This window comes from Convolutriloba macropyga, chromosome 3 (genome assembly GCF_964194025.1).
Source record: "Convolutriloba macropyga chromosome 3, txConMacr16.3, whole genome shotgun sequence".
NCBI classification, from domain to species: domain Eukaryota; kingdom Metazoa; phylum Xenacoelomorpha; order Acoela; family Convolutidae; genus Convolutriloba; species Convolutriloba macropyga.
In genome coordinates, this window is record NC_134470.1 from 47,273,109 (window position 1) to 47,296,471 (window position 23,363).

Sequence of the window (23,363 nt, forward strand, 5' to 3'; positions counted from 1 at the left end):
GATTCTTGTTTAATGCAATTGATTTCAGGTTTATTATGATTGAACTAATTATCATTAACAGATTGGATTGACATGCTGCGCGGAAGGCGCAAGATCAGTTGCATTGTTTCGATGTTCTTTGATCAAACTTAAATTGAAATAGCAGAGAAATAGTCATTACAGAAACATTACAAAATCAGTGACGAATTCTTCCGATTGGAGGAATGGCCAGAAATACTTCAGGGCGTCCTTACCGAAATGAGCAGTATAACAGAGCAGAACGGTCTGACTATGATGACTGGAATGGAGAATATGGCAGCAGGAATTACAGCTATAATCACACGAAAGACTACGGTATGAACCGAACGGGAAATTCATACGGTGGGAGAGAATTTCGCAGAAGTGGGAAACAGAGAGGTTGGAGCGATGACAGCTCAACGGGTTCCAGCAGCACCGTCAACAGCACGCCTCAAAGGGGTCCGAGGGATGATCATAGAGGGAACTCCAATTCATCACGAGAATCTAGAAACAATGATTTCCATGGTAGATCTGATAATTACAGTAAGGATGGTTTACTCGGACGAAAGCCGCCAGGCTATCAGGACGAGAGACGTTATGATAACAAACACGATGGCTATCGAGATGACAGGAGGAACTATCATCACAAAGGACCAAAAGACGAAAGAGAATTCAAGACACGAGAAAGGAGAGCGGTTCAGACCGATTTACATCGGTCAACTCAACCTGCATTTTCTGGTGCTGTCAACGGACATGATGATAGCCACACTAATCCCTACCACAAGCAATATGAACGTGTAAGAAAACGCTTCTGTTTTTCGCACTTTAGATCGAAAAAAAAACGATTAGAAAAAGTCGATAACTTCCTTTTGACTTAACTAACTTCGTATTAAAATTTTTTGATGCTACGCTTGGCAACATGCTGACGGAGCTATAACGTATTCGTATTAAACTCAATACCCATGAATTTTCTTTTGAAAGATAGGATTTTGCTATTGAGTTTGTTTGTTTGTTCACGACACAAAAAAGAGTACTGGTTTTCAAAAAGCGAAGATTTTTTGGTTTTTGTCTATTTTTAGTGTTATTTTCTAATTGTCTATTTTTTCTTGCGGCTTTTTTGAGCGCATTGATGATATGTATTTTAAAAACATCGCCTACCTTGATCTATTTGAAGCAAAATTAGAGAAGCCATATGTAGGTGAAAAATTTTTCGGAAAACGAGAAAAAAAATTGTGCGGCTTTTTCAAGGCATTTCTTTAGTTTAACCTTTTCAGCCAAAGGTGTTTGTTTCAGTTTTGTGAACTAGTAATAGTAGGTTTTGAAGGATTGTTAACCATCTGAAGCAAATGTAATATTTTTAGATAACATTTTTAATTGCTCTCAAACGAAGTTTGTAGCAATTATATTAGTCGTGTTGGTCTTTTTTTATGTGATTTTTCCCGACCGATTTCCCTTGCCTTTTTGCCTGTTCGTCCTTAAAAACGAGATAAGCAGGTAGCGCCCAGCGGGCATTAATTTTCATTAGAGGCCCTTAGCCGCGTTTAGTAGTCATTCAAGTTCTTAGAGTGATGAAGCTACCGGGAAGGCTGTAGAATAAGTTTAAAAGGTAATTTTTAGGAGTTTTAGATCCCAAAATGTTCCAATTTTTCGTGTTTTTTTTTCTGTCATTTTTTGAATTTTTTGTTGGACCAGTCTAAAATTGAAGCTGGTTGAAGTTGATAAAGGTCTTTTGCAAAACATAAGTACTTTTTATATCATTTTAGGAGCTATATGTTTTGGTAATCCAAACAAGAACACGCAAATTTTAATTTTCACAATTTTTTTCAAGCTTTTTTGAATATTTTTGTCATTTGAGTTTTTCCAGCCCCAGCTGTCAAGCAACCTTCTACAGGGTTTGCTAGTAGTTTACTGCACAGTTTCTAGTGGTGATGAAATGTTTTTCAAGATTTTAACATCACGACTTTTAGCATTCTTTTGACAAAACTTGCAATTTGTTCAATTTTCTTTTGACATTTATTGTCATTATTGTGTTTTCAGCCTCAGGCAATATTTTTGTCATTTGAGTTTTTCCAGCCCCAGCTGTCAAGCAACCTTCTACAGGCTTTGCTAGTAGTTTACTGCACAGTTTCTAGTGGTGATGAAATGTTTTTCAAGATTTTAAAATCACGACTTTTAGCATTCTTTTGACAAAACTTGCAATTTGTTCAATTTTCTTTTGACATTTATTGTCATTATTGTGTTTTCAGCCTCAGGGGTCAGAAAGCCTTCTTAAGGTTTTGATAATAAGCTACTGAAAATATGTAATTGGCAATGGAATAGTTTTCAACTTTTTAATATCACAGATTTTAACAATTTTTCCAATTCATCACGAGAATCTAGAAACAATGATTTCCATGGTAGATCTGATAATTACAGTAAGGATGGTTTACTCGGACGAAAGCCGCCAGGCTATCAGGACGAGAGACGTTATGATAACAAACACGATGGCTATCGAGATGGCAGGAGGAACTATCATCACAAAGGACCAAAAGACGAAAGAGAATTCAAGACACGAGAAAGGAGAGCGGTTGAGACCAATTTACATCAGTCATTTCAACCTGCATTTTCTGGTGCTGTCAACGGACATGATGATAGCCACACTAATCCCTACCACAAGCAATATGAACGTGTAAGAAAACGCTTCTGTTTTTCGCACTTTAGATCGAAAAAAAAAAACGATTAGAAAAAGTCGATAACTTCCTTTTGACTTAACTAACTTCGAATTAAAATTTTTTGATGCTACGCTTGGCAACATGCTGACGGAGCTATAACGTATTCGTATCAAACGCAATACCCCTGAATTTTCTTTTGAAAGATAGGATTTTGTACTGCTATTGAGTTTGTTTGTTTGTTCACGACACAAAAAAGAGTACTGGTTTTCAAAAAGCAAAGATTTTTTGGTTTTTGTCTGTTTTTAGTGTTATTTTCTAATTGTCTATTTTTTCTTGCGGCTTTTTTGAGCGCATTGATGATATGTATTTTAAAAACATCGCCTACCTTGATCTATTTGAAGCAAAATTAGAGAAGCCATATGTAGGTGAAAAATTTTTCGGAAAACGAGAAAAAAAATTGTGCGGCTTTTTCAAGGCATTTTACCTTTTCAGCCAAAGGTTTTTGTTTCAGTTTTGTGAACTAGTAATAGTAGGTTTTGAAGGGTTGTGAACCATCTGAAGCAAATGTAATATTTTTAGATAACGTTTTTAATTGCTCTCAAACGAAGTCGTGTTGGTCTTTTTTTATGTGATTTTTCCCGACCGATTTTCCTTGCCTTTTTGTCTTTTCGTCCTTAAAAACGAGATAAGCAGGTAGCGCCCAGCGGGCATTAATTTTCATTAGAGGCCCTTAGACGCGTTTAGTAGTCGTTCAAGTTCTTAGAGTGATGAAGCTACCGGGAAGGCTGTAGAATAAGTTTAAAAGGTAGTTTTTAGGAGTTTTAGATCCAAAATGTGTTTTTCGTGTTTTTTTTGTAATTTTTTGAATTTTTTTTGGACCAGTCTAAAATTGAAGCTGGTTGAAGTTGATAAAGGTTTTTTGCAAAACATAGGTGCTTTTTATATCATTTTAGGAGCTATATGTTTTGGTAATCCAAACAAGAACACGCAAATTTTAATTTTCACAATTTTTTTCAAGCTCTTTTGAATATTTTTGTCCGAGTTTTTCCAGCCCCAGCTGTCAAGGAACCTTCTACAGGGTTTGCTAGTAGTTTACTGCACAGTTTCTATTGGTGATGAAATGTTTTTCAAGATTTTAACATCACGACTTTTAGCATTCTTTTGACAAAACTTGCAATTTTTTCGATTTTCTTTTGACATTGTCATTATTCATGTGTTTTCAGCCTCAGGGGTCAGAAAGCCTCCTTAAGGTTTTGATAATAAGTTCCTGAAAATTTGTAATTGGCAATGGAATAGTTTTCAACTTTTTAATATCACAAATTTTAACATTTTTTTGATAAAACTTGCAATTTTTTCGAGTTTTTTGAATAGTTTTGTACTTTCTTAGGTTTTTTCAGCCACAAGAGCCAAGGAACCTCCTCTAGAGTTTTATAATGGTTTGTGCATTTTTCTAAATGTAGTGGAATGTTTTCAAGATTTTAATATCACGAATTTTAGCAATTTAAAATTTGCAATTTTTCAAATTTTTTGAATATTTTTGATTTTTTCGGGCATTGGAATGGTTATCAATATTTTAATGACTCGAGTTTTTGCAATTTTTTGATACATTTTTTTTCCAAATTTTCAATTTCTTTTAAAAATCATTTTACAAGTTAATGGATCTTTGTGAGCCAGTGAAACTATTTGAGGCTTGAAATAGGGATACTGGATAGTCTACTGAGACAGTGGAAGGATTCTGAAGATATTCATATTCCGAATTTTGGCAAGATTTTGTTGAAATTTGCCTTTGTTTTTAAAATTTTGAATATTTATGTCCTTTTCTGAGTTCAACTATCATTACTAGCCAACGGAATTTTTCAAGTTTTGCATATGGGTTACATGACAGAACTGCAAAGACAAAAAATGATTTTAAACAAATTTTTTCACTACGAATTGTGAAAGGTTTTCATTAGAATTTTGCAGTTTCAGTTATATGATTTAATTACTAACAATGCTAGAAAACTAGAAGTTGCAGAGTCGAATCGCATCATAGAAAATGCTCCTAGATTTCTCTGTGTTGGTTGGGGTGTCTTTCCTTCTCTTTCTCGTTCACGATTGCTCGCACTCTCTCTCTCTCTCTCTCTCTCTCTCTCTCTTTCCTTAACTAAACCGTGGCTAGCTACTGACGAGGCCAACCGCTCGCCGGACGAGCAATTCGCCCGACGTGAGTCGCTTATGTTTGCAATTTTGCTCTTTTGGACGCTATTTTAGCGGTTTTTTATTCTTCATTTTTTAAATAACATGTGTCGAGCTACTGGATTGAATATAGTTGCTATTCTGACTTCGGGTATATCTTGATTTGATTTTAATTCTCTGCATTTTTGTTCGGTTGGTTTGACTGGGTTGTATGGGTCAATAATCGGGCAGGGAAGGTTTTTAAGAAAACTTGTGACGAAGCATTATAGCTTTTTGAAGGTTTTTTTTGGCCGCAAAGCGATAGCTGAGGCTATTATTGGCCTTGTCTGGTTTTTTTCCAAGGTTTTGTTACGACCATATGACGTCACAATCACTTCAAATTTGCTTTTTGTTCATTCGTTTATGCAATTTTAACTGAATTGCTTGCATGACATCATTTTTCTCTATTATTGGCGCGAATATATTCGCGTGATTAGGTTTTTGGTGGAACGTCACTTACCCCTGTCAAAATGACTTATTCATCCTGAATTTGATTCTTCTTCACTTGAATTCAAAGAGATAAGGTCAGATGAATATGTGTCACTGGAATTGAAGGTTAGTTGAATTCAGCTAATAGAAGCAACAATAAGTTATACAGATTCCTAATCAATTAATCAAAATATATAATCTCAGCATTTAATAAATTTTTTGCTCTGCTTCTTTTTCTGTCTTTTTGAAACTGCAGATCTACAAAGCTATTGCGGCTATTTTTCGGTAGTCTGTCAGCTATGCTTTGATTTTTATCCCGTCATTCCTTTTCATCGGTTCTCTGTGTATACACCGTTTTTTGTTTTTTCTATCGGTTGTTTGTTTATTGAGGTTTATTTGTATTGCGAGGTATTTCGCCAATGGCAACTTTCTATAGAGTCTTAACTTGTAAAAAAAATTGTATCTGATTAATTGCTCTCGAACGAATTTCGTAGGAATTATTGTAAACGTGTCGGTCTTTTTAATGCAAATTTTTCGCTTGACCATTTTGCGTTTTTCTTCGAATACATTCTTTGACTTCGCAAGTGACTTTTTCACGCTTTTGTTCTTCATTATTGAGTGATGCCTATGCTCTCACTCCGAAGTAAAGCTTGTTGCGAAAACACAGTCTATTACAGCGTAGCAACAGGAAGCGCCTGATAGCCGAGTGGGCAGTGCTTATGGTGAGGGAGCGGGAGGTCCATGATTCGAGTCCCGGCGTGGTCAACTATTTTTGCACCCATAAAGAAAAATTTATCGAGGCTACAGCCCCTGAATTAATTTGCATCGCCTGTCGTTCGAGAGCAATTCTTCCGACATTAGTCGGTTTATGTTCTCAAATTTGCTTTTGTTTTTTTGTTTTGTTTTGAGTTGTTGGCTGGGCCCACCTAGCCCCCCCCGCTCCCCCCACCTACTCCTACCCCCCAAACTACACCTCCTTTCACTTAACTACCCGCACCTCAACCCCTCCCCCCCCCCCCCCCCCCCTCGCAACTACCCCAGCACTACCCACCTCCCCAACCTATCTACCCACGTAGCTCCCCCGCACCTAAAAAATTGTCGGCATTTTTAAAACACTTTAATGTGGTTTGTTAGGCTACTTTTGTTTTTTTTCTCTTGTCTATTTTGATGTTCTGATTTCGGTAGGGTTAGGTTAGAGATTATATTGCACGACGATTCGAGTCGTTTACGGTATTCTACCGGCTATATTTTTTAATGCGATTTTTCGCTTGACCAACTTTTCGTCCTCAAAAACGGGATAAACAGGTAGCGCCCAGTGGGCATTAAGTGCTCTTAGAGCCTTTCAGCTCTGTTTCAGCCCAAACTGTTTTGGAGACTTATACTTATGGTGTGAAGGGCGGTTCTTAGAGGTTGAAGACACCCCCACTGGTGACCCCCCACTATTGCCCCAACCCCCCCCCCCACCGCACTGTTGCCACCCGACCCCACAAAGTTTTTTTAATAGCTTACTGCATAGTTTTTAGTGGTAGTGGAATGGTTTCAATATTATAACATCACGAATTTGAGCATTTTTTTAACAAAACGTGCAACTTTTCTGAATTTTTTGACATTTATTTTTAATTATTCTTGTCTTTCCAGACGCAGGGGCCAGAAAACGTCCTTAAGAGTTTGATAATAACTTACTTTTTATTTGCCATGGAATAGCTTTCAATTTTTTAATACAAATTTTAGCAATTTTTTTATAAAACTTACATTTTTTTTCAAGTTTTTCAAAAGATTTCAGTTTTTACGTTCCGCCAACCTCCAAGAGCCGATGAACCTCCTCTAGGGTTGACAATAGGTTACTGTATGGTTTGTAAATGTAACGGAATGTTTTTCAAGATTTCAACACCACGGATTTCAGCTTTCTTTTTTACAAAAGTTTTTTTCATTTTTTTTACCTTTATTGTCATCATTCAGGTTTTTCTAGACGCAAGGGCCAGAAAACGTTGATAATAACTTACTTTTATTTGCCATGGAATAGCTTTCAATTTTTTAATACAAACTTTAGCAATTTTTTGATAAAACTTACATTTTTTTCAAGTTTTTTGAAAATTTTTGTTGGTTTTTAGGTTTCTCAAGCCTCAAGAGCAGATGAACCTCCTCTAGGGTTGACAATAGGTAACTGTATGGTTTCTAAATGTAACGGAATGTTTTTCAAGATTTCAACACCACGAATTTCAGCTTTCTTTTTCACAATTTTTTCATTTAAATTTATTGTCATTATTCAGGTTTTGTTTTTCCAGACGCAAGGGCCACCAATGTTCCTAAGGTGTTTGATAATAAGTTACTGACAAATTTTTATTGGCCACATAATAGCTTTTCAACTATTTAATTTCACAAATTTTAGCAATTTTTTTAATAAAACTTGCTTTATTATCACAAATTTTAATATCACAAATTTCAAATTTTATCACAAATTTAACAGTTTTTTTTGCAACTTGCAGTTTTTCTTTTCAAGGCTTTTGAATTTTTTTGGCGTCTCTTAGGTTTATCCAGCCTCAAAAGCCAGATACCTCGTCTAGGGTTTGATTATAGGTTACTGCATAGCTTCTAGATGTAATGGAACGTTTTTCAAGATTTTAATATCAGCTATTTTTAAAAAATATTTTCATTTTTTCAAGTTTTTTAATATTCTTGAATTTTTCTTCATTTTTTCCGGCACCATGGTCTTAGGGACCTCCTACAAGGTCTAATAATAAGCGGTCGCATAGTTTCTGGAGTTAATGGAATGGTTATCAATATTTTAATGACTGCAGCTTTAGCAATTTTTTTAAATTTTTTTTTTCAAATTTTAGGAAAATATTATCATGTTCCAAGTTTATGGATCTTTATGAGCCAGTGAAACTATTAAAAGCTTGAAATAGGGATACTGGATAGTGTTTTGAGACAGTAAAATGGTTTTGAAGATTCTAATATCCTGAATTTTAGCAGGATTTTGTTAAAATTTGCAATTGTTTTCAAAGTTTTTGAATGTTTTAGTCCTTTTCTGAGTTTAACGATCATTACTGGCCAACGAAGCTTTTCAAGTCCTGCAGATGGGTTACTTGACATAACTCCAGAGACAAAAAATAGTTTTGCACATTTTCACTGCGAAATCTGGAAGCTCTTTCAAATTCTGCACTATTTTGCATATTTCTTAAATATCACTTTATTTAATTTATTTATAACAAGGCTAGAAAATTAAAAGTTAAATCGGATCAGAGTCGAATCAAGCTAAAGCTAGCCTCACTAAACCGTGTCTAGCTACTGACGAAGCCCGACGCTCGCCGGTTGTTTGAGCGCAATTCGCCCGACGTTAGTCGGTTTTGTTCATGATTTTTGAGTAGTGAAGTCAAATTGAAGTGATTTTGTTCACGCCGAAACAGGAAGTGGAGCAAAAAAACGAGTAGTTTTGCGGCGTGAAATTTTTTGCGCTAATTTTAAATTAGAGTCAGAAAACGGTGTTCGAACAAAAGTTCGCTTCCTCGCTTGTTGTTTTTTGTTCACATGCGGCAATTTCTTTTTTGTTTTTATTGTTTCTTGGATTTTTTGGATCGGATTTTTTTTCGAAATTGTTTCCAAATCAATTCATAGTTCATTCTAGGCCTGGTTTTTTGTTTGAGCGAAATTATTTTTTTTGCTAGTGCTTTTTTTCACATGCGGCACCTTGACATTGACTTTCTGTTTTTTTTCTGATTTTTTCAGAATTGATTTTTCCAATTCACTCACAGTGCGTTCTAGGTCTATTTGTTTGCTTAGTCACTGAAAATTCTTTGAATTGTGCGTCAGGACTTGGCCTGCGATTTTTTTTTCAGATCTGTTCACACATTTTCATGATTTTGTAGTGAAATCAAATTGGAGTAGTGATTTTGGTCACGCCATACAGGAAGCGGAGCAAAAAAGCGAGTTGTTTTGCGGCGTTAAACTTTTCGCTCTAATTTCAATGTAGTGAGAAAACGTTGTTTGAACAGAAATTTGTTTTCTTGTTAGTGAGTTTATGTTACATGCGGCACTTTGACATTGATCGTTTTTTATCTGGTTTTTTCAGAATCGGTTTTCCCAATTCACTCACAGTACGTTCTAGGTCTATTTGCTTGTTTAGTCAATGAAAATTCTTTGAATTTTGCGTCATGACTTGTCCTGCAAAAATTAGAGCAAAAAATTTAACGCCGCAAAACTACTCGCTTTTTTGCTCGACTTCCTGTATGGCGTGACCAAAATCACTACTCCAATTTGACTTCACTACAAAATCATGAAAATGGGTGAACAGATCTGAAAAAAACATCGCAGGACAAGTCCTGACGCACAATTCAAAGAATTTTCATTGACTAAACAAGCAAATAGAATGAGTGAGAAAACGTTGTTTGAACAAAAATTAGCTTTCTCGCTAGTGGGTTTTTGTTCACATGCGGCAATTTTACTTTGACCGTTTTTTTCCCATTTTTTGGGGTCGGATTTTTTAAATGGTTTTCCCAATCCATTCATAGTTCATTTTAGGCCTTTTTTTGTCTGAACCAAATTTCCATTTCTCGGTAGTTTTATGTTCACATTGGGCATTTTGACATCGATTTTTTAATTTGATTTTCTATCTAAATGGTTTTCCCAATTCGCTCATCAGTTCTAGGTCTAGTTTTTTGTTGAGTCAATGAAAAGTCTTTGAGTTGTTCGTCAGGACTTGTCCTGCTATGCTTTTTTTAATTCGTCGTCTCCATCGATGCGATTCTTGCGACCTGACTTCTTGGAATTGACTTTTTCAGTTTATGATTTCTACTGCTTTGCGGTTCAAATTTGTGTGCCTGACGTCATTTGTTCTGCTTTTAGGTCAAGTTCGTGACTTACCTCACCCAAAAAATGATTTCTGAACTCGCTTAATGAACTTTAATTTTTATGAACATATACTAGTTAAAGGTCCATAGTGCGCATCTAAGTAGTGCCGAACGTATATGCCCTAACTCTTGAGTATTAGGGTCTTGAGTTGTTGATTTCGAATATTAATTTTGAAAAAGCTCCATCAGAGCTTTTTTCCTTAGAGAGAGAATGTCTCATAAAAATGACAGTCCGAATCTAATGAAAAAGTCTAGTGGTCTATTAAAGGACTGTTGGTCAATCTGTCTATCTCATTTCTTTAGTTGTTTCAATTCATGGAAGGCCACAAGCGGCTATTTTCCGGCAATCTGCCGGCTATGTTTTATTTTTAATGGCTTCAAATCTTTGTTGCATTTATTTCATAGTTCATAAAGTAGTGGGTTTTGAATTTTTTAAGTAATGACAAAGAAATGTTTAATCGAGCGCAAAAGTTTCGTTACTTTTGTTTTTCAACAAATGAGTGAGAAAAGACAAATTGATCGCGGTTGCTTTCAGATGCCAGATAAGTTCAAACGGCCATTTTCATTGTTTTACAATCATTCTTTCTTTCAGACTCTTTGAAAGACTGAAAATAAAGTAATTGTTGAAGTAATCGGAAATATCGCTGGCAGGTACCTAAGGTGCGATACCTAAACTTCTGAAATAAAGGGGTCTCAAGTTATCAAAACTAAAAATTTTAGATTTGCCATATTTTTGTGTTGAGCTCCATTCAACTCAACTTCTGTTTAGGTGTCATCATTTGAGGATAAACCCAATTTTCCCCGTCGAACTATTGTCAACGACCGATTACAGAACACTACAAATGAAGCGTCCAGGTCAAACAAAAAATCCAACTGTACCGGTCTTGCTGCTATCGCTGGTTCTCTGAACAACGAAAACCATAATTCCAACTCCAATTCATCTCGTAATGACTACTCGAGCAGAGCCAGCGAGCAGAACCAATACATCGACAGACGTCATGAACAATCAGACGCAGTTATTGATCCTCGAACTGGAGTTCTCTCTCTGGGTTCCAAATCTCATCAGCATCGCAATCAGAGTCCGCGTGATAGATCACCGGGTATGTACGGCGACTGTCTTTTGATGACAATGGGTATTGAGGAATCCGCCGTTTGCTTGTTTAGTCAATGAAAATTCTTTGAATTTTGCGTCATGACTTGTCCTGCAAAAATTAGAGCAAAAAACTTAACGCCGCAAAACTACTCGCTTTTTTGCTCGACTTCCTGTATGGCGTGACCAAAATCACCACTCCAATTTGACTTCACTACAAAATCATGAAAATGGGTGAACAGATCTGAAAAAACATCGCAGGACAAGTCCTGACGCACAATTTAAAGAATTTTCATTGACTAAACAAGCAAATAGAATGAGTGAGAAAACGTTGTTTGAACAAAAATTAGCTTTCTCGCTAGTGGGTTTTTGTTCACATGCGGCAATTTTACTTTGACCGTTTTTTTCCCATTTTTTGGGGTCGGATTTTTTAAATGGTTTTCCCAATCCATTCATAGTTCATTTTAGGCCTTTTTTTGTCTGAACCAAATTTCCATTTCTCGGTAGTTTTATGTTCACATTGGGCATTTTGACATCGATTTTTTAATTTGATTTTCTATCTAAATGGTTTTCCCAATTCGCTCATCAGTTCTAGGTCTAGTTTTTTGTTGAGTCAATGAAAAGTCTTTGAGTTGTTCGTCAGGACTTGTCCTGCTATGCTTTTTTTAATTCGTCGTCTCCATCGATGCGATTCTTGCGACCTGACTTCTTGGAATTGACTTTTTCAGTTTATGATTTCTACTGCTTTGCGGTTCAAATTTGTGTGCCTGACGTCATTTGTTCTGCTTTTAGGTCAAGTTCGTGACTTACCTCACCCAAAAAATGATTTCTGAACTCGCTTAATGAACTTTAATTTTTATGAACATATACTAGTTAAAGGTCCATAGTGCGCATCTAAGTAGTGCCGAACGTATATGCCCTAACTCTTGAGTATTAGGGTCTTGAGTTGTTGATTTCGAATATTAATTTTGAAAAAGCTCCATCAGAGCTTTTTTCCTTAGAGAGAGAATGTCTCATAAAAATGACAGTCCGAATCTAATGAAAAAGTCTAGTGGTCTATTAAAGGACTGTTGGTCAATCTGTCTATCTCATTTCTTTAGTTGTTTCAATTCATGGAAGGCCACAAGCGGCTATTTTCCGGCAATCTGCCGGCTATGTTTTTTTTTAATGGCTTCAAATCTTTGTTGCAATTTTTTCATAGTTCATAAAGTAGTGGGTTTTGAATTTTTTAAGTAATGGCAAAGAAATGTTTAATCGAGCGCAAAAGTTTCGTTACTTTTGTTTTTTTTTCAACAAATGAGTGAGAAAAGACAAATTGATCGCGGTTGCTTTCAGATGCCAGATAAGTTCAAACGTCCATTTTTATTGTTTTACAATCATTCTTTCTTTCAGACTCTTTGAAAGACTGAAAATAAAGTAATTGTTGAAGTAATCGGAAATATCGCTGGCAGGTACCTAAGGTGCGATACCTAAACTTCTGAAATAAAGGAGTCTCAAGTTATCAAAACTAAAACTTTTAGATTTGCCATATTTTTGTGTTGAGCTCCATTCAACTCAACTTCTGTTTAGATGTCATCATTTGAGGATAAACCCATTTTTCCCCGTCGAACTATTGTCAACGACCGATTACAGAACACTACAAATGAAGCGTCCAGGTCAAACAAAAAATCCAACTGTACCGGTCTTGCTGCTATCGCTGGTTCTCTGAACAACGAAAACCATAATTCCAACTCCAATTCATCTCGTAATGACTACTCGAGCAGAGCCAGCGAGCAGAACCAATACATCGACAGACGTCATGAACAATCAGACGCAGTTATTGATCCTCGAACTGGAGTTCTCTCTCTGGGTTCCAAATCTCATCAGCATCCCAATCAGAGTCCGCGTGATAGATCACCGGGTATGTACGGCGACTGTCTTTTGATGACAGTGGGTTTTGAGGAATCCGCCGATGGACCTGTCAGTGACAGAACAGTTGTGGATGATAATATGGATACCCTAGGCACGCGACAGAAGTGCAGTTCAGAAACCAATTTTCAGGTTAAAAATAATTCTGCTCAGCTCAGTCTGTTCGTCTTATGAGATATCAGATACTGATTGTAAACGTGACTTTGCTTTTATACAAATTTTTTGCTTGACGGTTTTAGCTAGAATGTTCTTCCGCTCGCTTGAGCGATTTAAGTTGACTTTCGGTCTTCAGAAACGGAATAAACTGTTAAAGTCCGAGGGAATGAAGTGTCTGAGAAGCTCTCTTGAGGTTTAATGCGAGGTAAGTGTTCATTTCAGCGAAGCAGGTAAGGCGCGTTTGAGGAGGCAAATATTTATGGTTTATATGGGACCACACGCCGCTTTTAGCTTCGCCCTCGTAGGTTAGCCTCCCTGTGCTTAAGCCAGCTACATCCAACCCCTCGCTACATCCAACTACTTACTGTATTAGTATGTAATGCGAGCCATCTGAGAGACATCTAGTATAGCTGTGAACAGGGATTGCAGTGAATCTGCATATATAAATGAACAAAAGACCCTGATAGTTAGTTTACGGGAAGGGAAGCGAAACAATGGCAAAACTGTTGTTTGGGGCGTAGGATATTTTTCTTTGGACAGTAGGCTAAAATTTTGAACTAAGATTTTGTAGAAATTAGGCAAATGCCAATTAAAACAAAGGAGGCACATCAAAATTCACTTAACAATAGAAAGTGGTATAGGTGGCCGCCGCATTGACATCCTAAAAACGTGAGCGTGGGGCCGGGGCCTCTCCTGGTCAAAAAACACTAAACTATATACAAATTAAAAAGCAAAAGTCGGTTTCTCGAAAAATAAGCAGCGAATATCCCTGCTGTTTTCACCTCCGGCGAGGAGACCCCCATGGGAGCCCAAGTCCCTTTGTGTATGTTTCGATTAGAACTCTCCTGGGAATTTGTTGGGTTCACTTTGCTAAAATTTTGTTATTTTTGCTGTCCTTCCTTTAGTTTTAATTCTGACACGTTATTTTAAAAAGGAGGTAATAAAATGCTTTCTCGGAAACGGTTTCATGGTAAATTTTTTAAATTTTAATAAACGACCTATTTTAATTTTTTTGTTTTTCCCAAATGTTTGACCTTTTCTTTGGTAATCATGGGCAACGTTGTCTGTCATCAAAAAACATGATGGTTAATTGCTCTCAAAGAGGAACAATTATTGTAGACGTGTGTATCTTTTTTTGTGAAATTTAATTTGTGAAAGTTTAACATTTTTCTACTGTTTTTCTGCAGTGTACATTTTTAGAAAGATACTGAGGGCATGTATAAGGGTCTTGTGCCACATCATGCCTCAACAAAAGAAAATCACAACAAAAGAACGGATCTCAAGCCTGGTACCCTTGATGCCCCATCCTTGAGAGATAGTTTCTTTTAAAAAATCTTAAGAGTCTACGTTTTCAACGTAATGGCAGCGCCCGAGGGGCGCTACATTACTCCCCCTGCCATGCCCACCAGAAAGACTTATGATTGGGCGTATTACAAGCATGCGCTAGGGACATGGAAAACCTGCCACCCGCGGGGCCAAAACTTAACTAGGTTTGTAAAGTTTCTCTTAATGCAAATTATTTAACAACCTTCATAAAAAGTTAACTATTTTCAGATTTTTTGCATCATTTATCACCCTTCCCCTACTTTCGTTGATGCTGGGCCCTACTAAGATTAAATTTACAGTGAAAAAATAAGGAATAGGCAAAGTCTGAAAATAAAATATTCATTGCTCCAATCTAAATTTCAGTGTGTTACAGGACAATAGTTTAAGAAAAGTTTTCGAAATGAATTAAACTGAATATGCTCGAAAGTGTTTCAAAAAGTTAACTTTTAACTGTATTTTGTAAGGCATCTGCTTGTGAAGCTAAATGGCTGGGACATTGAATACTTAATTGTGTCAAGTGCATTTCAAAGTGCTCTTTCAAGTCTTAAATTGGTGTCCGCCTAATTTCAACAAAACCGCAGTCGCCTAATATTGCTCTCATTTTTAAAATTGATAGGACAATGTTTTCTAATACCACTTTTGGAGAATTTTAAGCAGGAAATGAAATGAGTGAAAAAGTTTGGGAGTGGTTTCACTGTCGAACAAAATTGGAGAGTAGAGCGGAAAGAGTGGTTTTTGCTCATACCGCTGGTTTTTGGCTGCAGCGAGAAAATCTTAAGCACAAATTTTCTATAATTGGGCTGATTTTTCGTTAACGTGCGGCTTTTTCAAGCAGTTTTTTAAGTTTAACGATTTGTTCGGTTAAGAGGTTTGATATGGCTATAGTAATAGTTTTAGGTTTGTTTCGATAGTGTATTGGAGTTTGTGTAATTGATATAAATTTGTGCTAATATTGAGGTTTTCATGTTGCTTTGCGGGTTTTTACGCTATTTTATCGACTTTAGACCATTATTTTGTATAAATGGGAAATGGAAGACGCTTTCTGCTCGAAATAGTTTCCAGTTGCCAACTGAATTCAATTTTGGTACAAGACAGTGCTTTTCTTTAGAAAAGTGATCAAAAATTGAGAAATAATGTAACCATTTGGCCCATTCACCTCAGTTTTTTTCAAAAATCGAGCTGTTTATGAACTTGATTTTGTTTTCTTGAGAATTTCTTGTTAGGTGTTCTTGTACTATACAAGTATTTTTTTTACTTTTTTATCTCAGTTAATGGTTAGGGCTATGTTTTTTTTTTCATTATTTGGCTTTACTTCTTAATGATTTATGGACGCGTTTAGTAGGTGGCAGTTCATTGAAAAGGTTTTCGAGTCGCCTCCGGAATTATTTCGTTGGTGATTTTTTACTTCCTAAAATAAATGTGTTTCTCTTCACTTTAATTCACAGTTGTTCAGCATTTTTCGTGAAGTATTTTCGCTTTTGACTTCTCTGGGCTGGTTTCGTTCTTGGCTCATTGTGCTCAAAAAACGTCGAATAAGCAGTTGCTCTACAAAGGAAGCTGAAATGAATATAGTCAGTATCGAAAAAGTATATCTTAAATAGAAACCGGATAAACCCATGAAGCTTAGTTTTAAATGCCCATTGTTTGCATTTTTGGCTTTGATAGCGATAACTGAGTAGAGCTATTATTGGGGTTCTCTTCGTTTCTACGGCTCGAAGGGGAGTATTAGTGTTCTAAGAGTTTTTTTGCTAAGGCAAATTTTTTCATGACTTGAACTTTGTTTGTCTTTGTTTTCGAGCATTGACTCCTGTTTTAGAACTTTGGATTTTTTAACACTGGCTTAATTTCTAATATACAGTAATTATGAATTACTGGTAATATTCAAGGTCGAAAGGTCATTTTGAGGAATTTTTCCCCATAACAGTCCGTCCTCGCTATTCAAACTTCTGTAACTCCCACCTACCTACTACCTCTACTGCCCAGCCATTTACCTTGCCCCCTCCCTTTAACCACACCTTTAAACTTAAAATTGTGTCTGCATTATTTCAAAACATTTCTATTGTTTTATTGGGCAATTATTTTTTGTTGTCCTCTTCCTTTGATATTTATGATTTAGGTAGTTTAAAAATTATGCTGCTTAACACTTCGTTTCAGGTATTCTTATTCTACTGGCTGAGTTTTATTTCGTCAAGATTTTTGTTACGACCAAATGGCGTCATTCTCACTTCAAATCAGCTTTTGTTCATCCATTCATTCAAGATCTTGACTGCGTCGTGTGTTTAACGTCATTTTTCTCTCATTGCAGCGATTTCTGTGTTCATTCGCGTAAATAAATTTTTGGGCACATATATCACTCTGACGTTACTTTCGTGACCCTCAAATTGAGTTCAATAACGTTGATGTGAGCATTTAAGGTCAAATGAGGATGCTTCAATCTAATTAATAGCCGCCCTCATCTTCTCAGCCGGCTATTATAGCGCTCCTATTACAATCCAAGAATTGGATTGTATTGGTGCTCTGTCTTTTTTTTATTTTTGTAAGATGTTTTCACACCTGTTTTCATGACTTTGAGCTTTCAAAACGGGATAAACAGATAAAACTCAGCGGGAATCAAGTTTCATTAGAGGCCCTTAGCCGCGTTTAGTAGTCCCTCAAGCACTCAGAGTGGTGAAGCTACTGGGAAGGCCGTAATTCGAGGTTAAAAGGTCATATATGGGAGTTTTTGAGCCTAAAATAATGAAATTTTCAGCACTTTTTCGTCATTTTTTGGATTTTTTGTTAGACCAGTCTGAAATTGAGGTTTTATTAAAGTTGAGAAAGGTCCTTTGCAAGACGTAATTGCTTTTTACGGCCACTTTAAGAGCTATATCTATTGCTACTGCAAACATAAACACGGTAATTTTTACTAATTTTTTCAAATTGTTTGAAAATTTTCGTCATTTTTTGAGTTGTTTCAGACTTTGATGTCCAAAAACTTCCTCTGGGGTTTAATAATAGGTTATTGCATAGCTTCTAGTGGTAATGAAGGGGTTTTAAACATTTGAACTTTGCAAATTTTACCAATTTTTTTTTATCAAACTTGGTTTTTTTTCAAACTTTCTGACATTTATTGTCATTATTCAAGTTTTCCAGCCCCAGGGGACAAGAAACATCATCTAGGGTTTGCTAACTGTTTACTGAAAATATTTTTTGGCCATGGAATGGTTTTCAACACGTTAAAATCTTTTACTAATTTTTTGATATTTTTTGATAAAGTTGCATTTTTTTTAAAATTTTTGAATTTTTTTTTGAGTGGCCAGTGGCCAGGAAACCTCTTATAGGGTTTGCTAGTATGTTACTACATAGTTTCTAGGGGCAATAAAATAGTTTTCAATTTTTTAATTTTGCAAATGTAAGGAATTTCTTAAATAAAGCTTGCAATTTAAATTTTTGGATTGTTTCCAAATTTTTCCATTTTTTGTCATTCTCTGAGTTTAACTATCTTTACTGGCCAACGAAACTTTTTAGATGTTGTAGACGGTTTACAAAACAGAACTCCAGAGTAAAAAATGTTTTTACTTTTTTATAGCCCTATTTTTGGAAATTTTTTTTAAATTTTCTGTTCTCAGTTTCTTGATGCATTTGTCATTTTTGTCCAGTTTATCTACTTTTAGTTGCAGCTTTTTGCGTGCGTTAATGAGTATTTTAAATTGAGTCATATATGGGCTTCAGTTGAAAAGCTTCAAGGGTTTTAGCAATGATCGTTTTTTGTTAAGTTTGATTCTTTTAGTTTCTCAACTTTTGAGATTTTTGCCTTGTTGGTTGGGATTGTTCAATTGATCTGCTGGTCAGGTTCATTAGGTCTGTCTTCAATTCAATTACTTGGATTGTATTTCAGGACTTGTCCTGCTATGTTTTTTTTACAATTCAAAGGATTTGAATTGTATTGGGGCGCTGTCTTTTTTTTAAGATCTGTTCACACATTTTCATGATTTTTGAAGTCAAATTGGAGTAGTGATTTTGGTCACGCCGAAACAGGAAATGGAGCGAAAAAGCGAGTGGTTTTGCGGCGTGAATTTTTATCGCTCTAATTTTAAAGTAGAGTGAGAAAACGGTGTTTGAACAAAAATTCGGTTTCTCGGGAGTGGTTTTTTGTTCACATGCGGCAATTTCACTCTGATTTTTACTGTTTTTTCGATTTTTTGGATCGGATTTTTTTCTAAATAGTTTTCCCAATCCATTCACAGCTCATTCTAGGCCTAGTTTTTTGTTTGAATTGAATTTTCATTTCTCGCTAGTGGTTTTTTTGTTCACATGCGGCAATTTCACTCTGATTTTTACTGTTTTTTCGATTTTTTGGATCGGATTTTTTTCTAAATGGTTTTCCCAATCCATTCACAGCTCATTCTAGGCCTAGTTTTTTGTTTGAATTGAATTTTCATTTCTCGCTAGTGGTTTTTTTGTTCACATGCGGCATTTTGACATTGATTTTCTGTTTTTCTTATTTTTTGATCTGATTTTTTCAAAATGGTTTTCTCAAGTCACTCATAGTCCATTCTTGGTCTAGTTTTTCTGTTTAGTCAATGAAAATTCTTTGAATTGTACGTCAGGACTTGTCCTGCTATGTTTTTTACTTCGTCGAATAAAAAACTGTTTCGCTTTACCTCATTTTGCCGCCTTTTCAACATTTTGCGTGAAATCTTTTTGACTTCTCTAGGCTAGTTTCTCTCTTCTCTCATTCTGCTAAAAGTGATTTTGAACATCAGTTGCTCAGCAAAGCAATTCAAAATGAACAGAGATAGTACAAAAATGGATGTCAGAAATAGAAACGGGATAAACCCATAAAGCCCAATTTTAGATGCCCGCTATTTGAACGTCGTTCCTATAAGTCTTATTTACCATCTCTAATGCTTATTGTTATTGTTAGTAGTCACTGTAGCCTCTCTCTTAGAAACAAAAGTATGTTCAACTACGAAATGCCATCAAAATAAATCGGACTTAAAAAATGTTTTTGTACAAAAATCTTTTTTTTTCAATATCTTCTGTTATTTCAATCCCAATCATGCTTATTGGAATCAACGGCGGCTATTTTCCGACAATCTGCCGGGTATGTTTGAAGTTTAATTGAGGGCAGCATCTTAAAACAAGACAAGTCTAAATCAATTTAAGACAGCACTTCGTATTTTTTCCTTGTTTTACTGTCTTATGTTTCATTGATATTTTTAGGCTACAGGTCTACGGAGCTACCGCAATCTTGCCTGACAATATTTTCTGGCAATCTGGCCTTAAGAAACGTGAGGATTATGTGTAACTACCAAAGCCAATCGAAATTTCTGACACTAAAAAAGTTTTTTAACAAATCAGTAATAATTACTATAGTAACCTATATCATAATTTGAAGCCCCTTAATAAGTTACTGGCCCTCGTTAAAGGGTACAAGCAAACTCTCACCTCTGGTTGAATCATGGTGCGATAGATTTGAACCCCTGCCTATCATTTGCGAGCAGATCGTCCGACGTTGGTCGATTGTTTCTAGAAACGCATTTTTAGAACATGATTTTTAGAACATCTTTAGAGATGCCGGCAGAGATAAAAACTTTGACATTTTTGCTAACTAGAGGATGACATTTAAGAGAAACCAAAGAACCTGAAGAACATCTTCGTGTGAATGACCACAGATAAAGCATTTTGGTCTATAGCTTGTTTACTTTTGCGTCAAATTGTCTTGTTTTTCAAGTATGAAGTCTGTTTTTCAAAATTGATTTTGAATCGAATTTTTGTTGTGACCTGTTTTTTTCTAGTGTCAATTTGTCTTGCAACTATTTACCATCAATCAACTGAATTTTATTGAGAGACATAAAATAAGAGGAGGAATGATTACCGACTAATTTTTAAAAAGATGTCGAACTGTAATAATTTTGTTGGTTTACAATGCATTCAGTTAGTTAGCGTCTGTTTACAGATGACGAGATCTATATCCAACAACTCCTTTGGAAGCAGTACAGAAGGCAGTCCCACCAAGCTACCTGGATCTCCTAAGCCAGAGTTACTATTGGGCTGTGGCGGAAGCCCAAGTGATCAAGAGGATGAAGAAATTGAACCCGAAATAAACTCAACGGAAGATTTTTTCGATTTCATAGCTGAGCTGAATAGAAATCAAGCAGAAGCAACTCGACATATACCTACAAATCAGGTTGGCGATAGCTCCTCTTTTATGAGACAGTGTGATCAAAATCGTCCTGATGAGGTGGGATTACAACCACCTGTGCTTTCAATCAACAAGGTGGTGCAACAGGCTGGTGGTTCATGGGCTGATCCCAGATGGGATCAATCTCTCCCGAAATGCTGCGAGCCAATGAGTGACGCAGGTGAGATTTTCAATTGTTGAAAATGAACCAGTTGTTTGTGTTAGTGTTTTATCTATAGAGGAGTAGCCGATAAGTAACATAGCCAACTGAATTTAACCTATATAGGTGAATTGTATTTGTTAGTTTGTGGTTTAGAGGTAAATTCGTTCATCAACTACAATAATGATGATGATGACGAATCGGTCGCCTCATCAAATTTGGCAACCTCAGATGTAAATGCACAAAGAGTAAGACCCAACAGGCGATCTGCACCCCAAGATTCACAGTTGGATTCAGAGTACCCCAAACCCACATCATCAAGTCATAGAAGATCTGGCGGACCCATATTGGCTACCCCCGACCTCAATGAGAAAGGGGACGGCAATACACCTCAGGACATAGCTGCTAAAATCGCCAGCCTCAAATTGACACAGAACTCGGATAAACGAGCAGCTAATAGAAGGCAGCAACTTCAGTCCTCTGGTCCTTTAAACCAGGATGGTCGTCGATCTCGAGGAAAGAAATTCTCAAAGGCACCCCCTGAGTTGACAGGGTTGTTTTTCAAATCAAAAGCAGATCACTTGCTGGACGGTGATTCGACGCCATCCAGGCACAACGATTCGGAAGAGGAAGTGGAATCATATGGCAGGGATTTCAAAGAGACTTACAGTCTCAGAAACACTAGAAATATGACCTATATTGACTCCCATTGTCATATAGACTTCTTGTTCAAGCGTCATAGCATGGGCAAAGATCGTAGGTGGGCCGACTACAACAGCAAGTACTTTCAATACTCGCCAGAAAGCTTTGAAGGGTTCGTTGCCATTTATTGCGAACCTTATGCCTTCAAAGATTTCATGTCATACCCCCATTTGCTGAGAGAACCAGGTGTTAACTGTGTGGCAGCTTTCGGCATCCATCCTCATAGTGCCCAGTATTATAATGAGGATATCGAAAATCGTCTCAGACGGGCCCTTGAACACCCCAAATGCACAGCGTTGGGAGAGATTGGCCTGGACTATTCGGATCGTGCCAGTGGAGCATCGGAGTCTATCCAGAAAAAGGTGTTCATACGTCAACTCCAGTTGGCGAAGGAATTCAGAAAGAACTTGGTGCTGCATTGTCGCGATGCAGACCAAGATTTCAATCAGATCCTGAGAGACCACATGCCAAAGGATTGGGTGATGCACAGACACTGCTTCACTGAGAATGTCCGGTTGTTGGACGAGCTGCTCAGGACTTTTCCCAACATGTATATTGGGTTCACGAATTTGATTGCATTCTCATCTGCTCACGAACCGAGAGAAGCGGCAAGGTAATTGTCGAAAGCTCAGATTTCTTTTTCGTGCAGAGAAAAAGAACAAAAACCCAAAATGTTGTTATACTTAAAAAATCTCCTTAAAGTTGTCGGATCAAAATATTATACAAAAAAGGAACGCTGTTTTATTATCTCGTATCTGAAAAATAAAGTCAAAGAATTAAATGCTTTATTAATAATAAAAATAATAATTTTGGTTCCTGCGTAATCGCAGCGGAACAGCATTAGGCGAATTCGGCCTGTTCTCAGCTGCCCTTTTTCTTATTACTCCACACATTTCAGACTGTTCTTTTAATGAGCAGCATTGCTCTTTTTTGGTGACTATGGCCACTTTTTTGCGTCTGAAACTTTCACTTGGTACCATCAGATAGATAAGTGGTAAGCAGTATTGATAAGAGAATATTTATGATTAAAAATGTTAAATCATTTGATGTGAACATAAAATTAGCTGGAAGAAAATGGTATAGTTGTGAACATCATTTTTCTCAAAAATATGCTAAGTGTGTAAAAGTCACATGAGATACGTTTGTTAATTCTGCACAGGACATGAATCAAAATTTGTTTCATTTGTACGTGTTAAGGAAAATGCCGTTGAACCGGTTGTTGTTGGAGACTGATGCGCCCTATTTCCTGCACCCACGTGTCCCTAAGAAGCTCCAGTACTCCCACCCCTCGATGGCAGTATACGTGGCTGAGAAGATAGCCGAACTGAAAGGCTGTCCTCTAGAACTGGTTATGAAACACGCCCGTGAAAACACGAGAACTGTTTATAACATATGACCAATGACTTGAGTTGATGTCAACTTCGTTCTTCAGATTGTTATTGGAAATAATTCGGTGCTGAAAAGTGTTGATGAGTTCAATTGCAAGCTTCAGAGATTAATTTGCTATGTCGAATTGGTTTGATGTTTGTCCAACCTTGAAGTATTGCTGATCCTCAATTATACAAAAACGGAAAGCCGGTCTCTTTGCTGTGCATTTATTTTTTGAATCAGAGCTAACTTAGATGACTTTTGCATTGGCTAAATAAAGAGCCACGGTTTTGGTTACAAGAGTTCTCAATGTTTGAGAAATAAATGCACGCACAGACTCTTGGTGCCT

General features: G+C 36.5%; 2 protein-coding genes across 2 annotated transcripts in view; both read left to right on the forward strand.

Moving 5' to 3' along the window:
- Window positions 1–32: 32 nt before the first annotated feature.
- The window catches only part of LOC142336245 (uncharacterized), a 24,015-nt gene continuing 684 nt past the window's right edge, over window positions 33–23,363 (forward strand). Inside the window, exons 1-5 of the mRNA XM_075384928.1 lie at window positions 33–794; window positions 12,798–13,268; window positions 20,560–20,965; window positions 21,101–22,259; window positions 22,844–23,363. The exon at window positions 22,844–23,363 is cut by the window's right edge and continues 684 nt beyond it. Of these exons, the coding sequence (XP_075241043.1) occupies window positions 204–794; window positions 12,798–13,268; window positions 20,560–20,965; window positions 21,101–22,259; window positions 22,844–23,042 (2,826 nt within the window). The 5' untranslated portion in view covers window positions 33–203 and the 3' untranslated portion in view covers window positions 23,043–23,363. The remainder of the gene's footprint in view (window positions 795–12,797; window positions 13,269–20,559; window positions 20,966–21,100; window positions 22,260–22,843) is intronic.
- LOC142335809 (uncharacterized) lies at window positions 1,566–11,309 on the forward strand. The gene is made up of 4 exons (XM_075384138.1): window positions 1,566–1,585; window positions 2,244–2,251; window positions 2,340–2,665; window positions 10,908–11,309. Exons 1-4 carry the CDS (start codon window positions 1,566–1,568, stop codon window positions 11,307–11,309), a joined length of 756 nt encoding a protein of 251 aa, XP_075240253.1.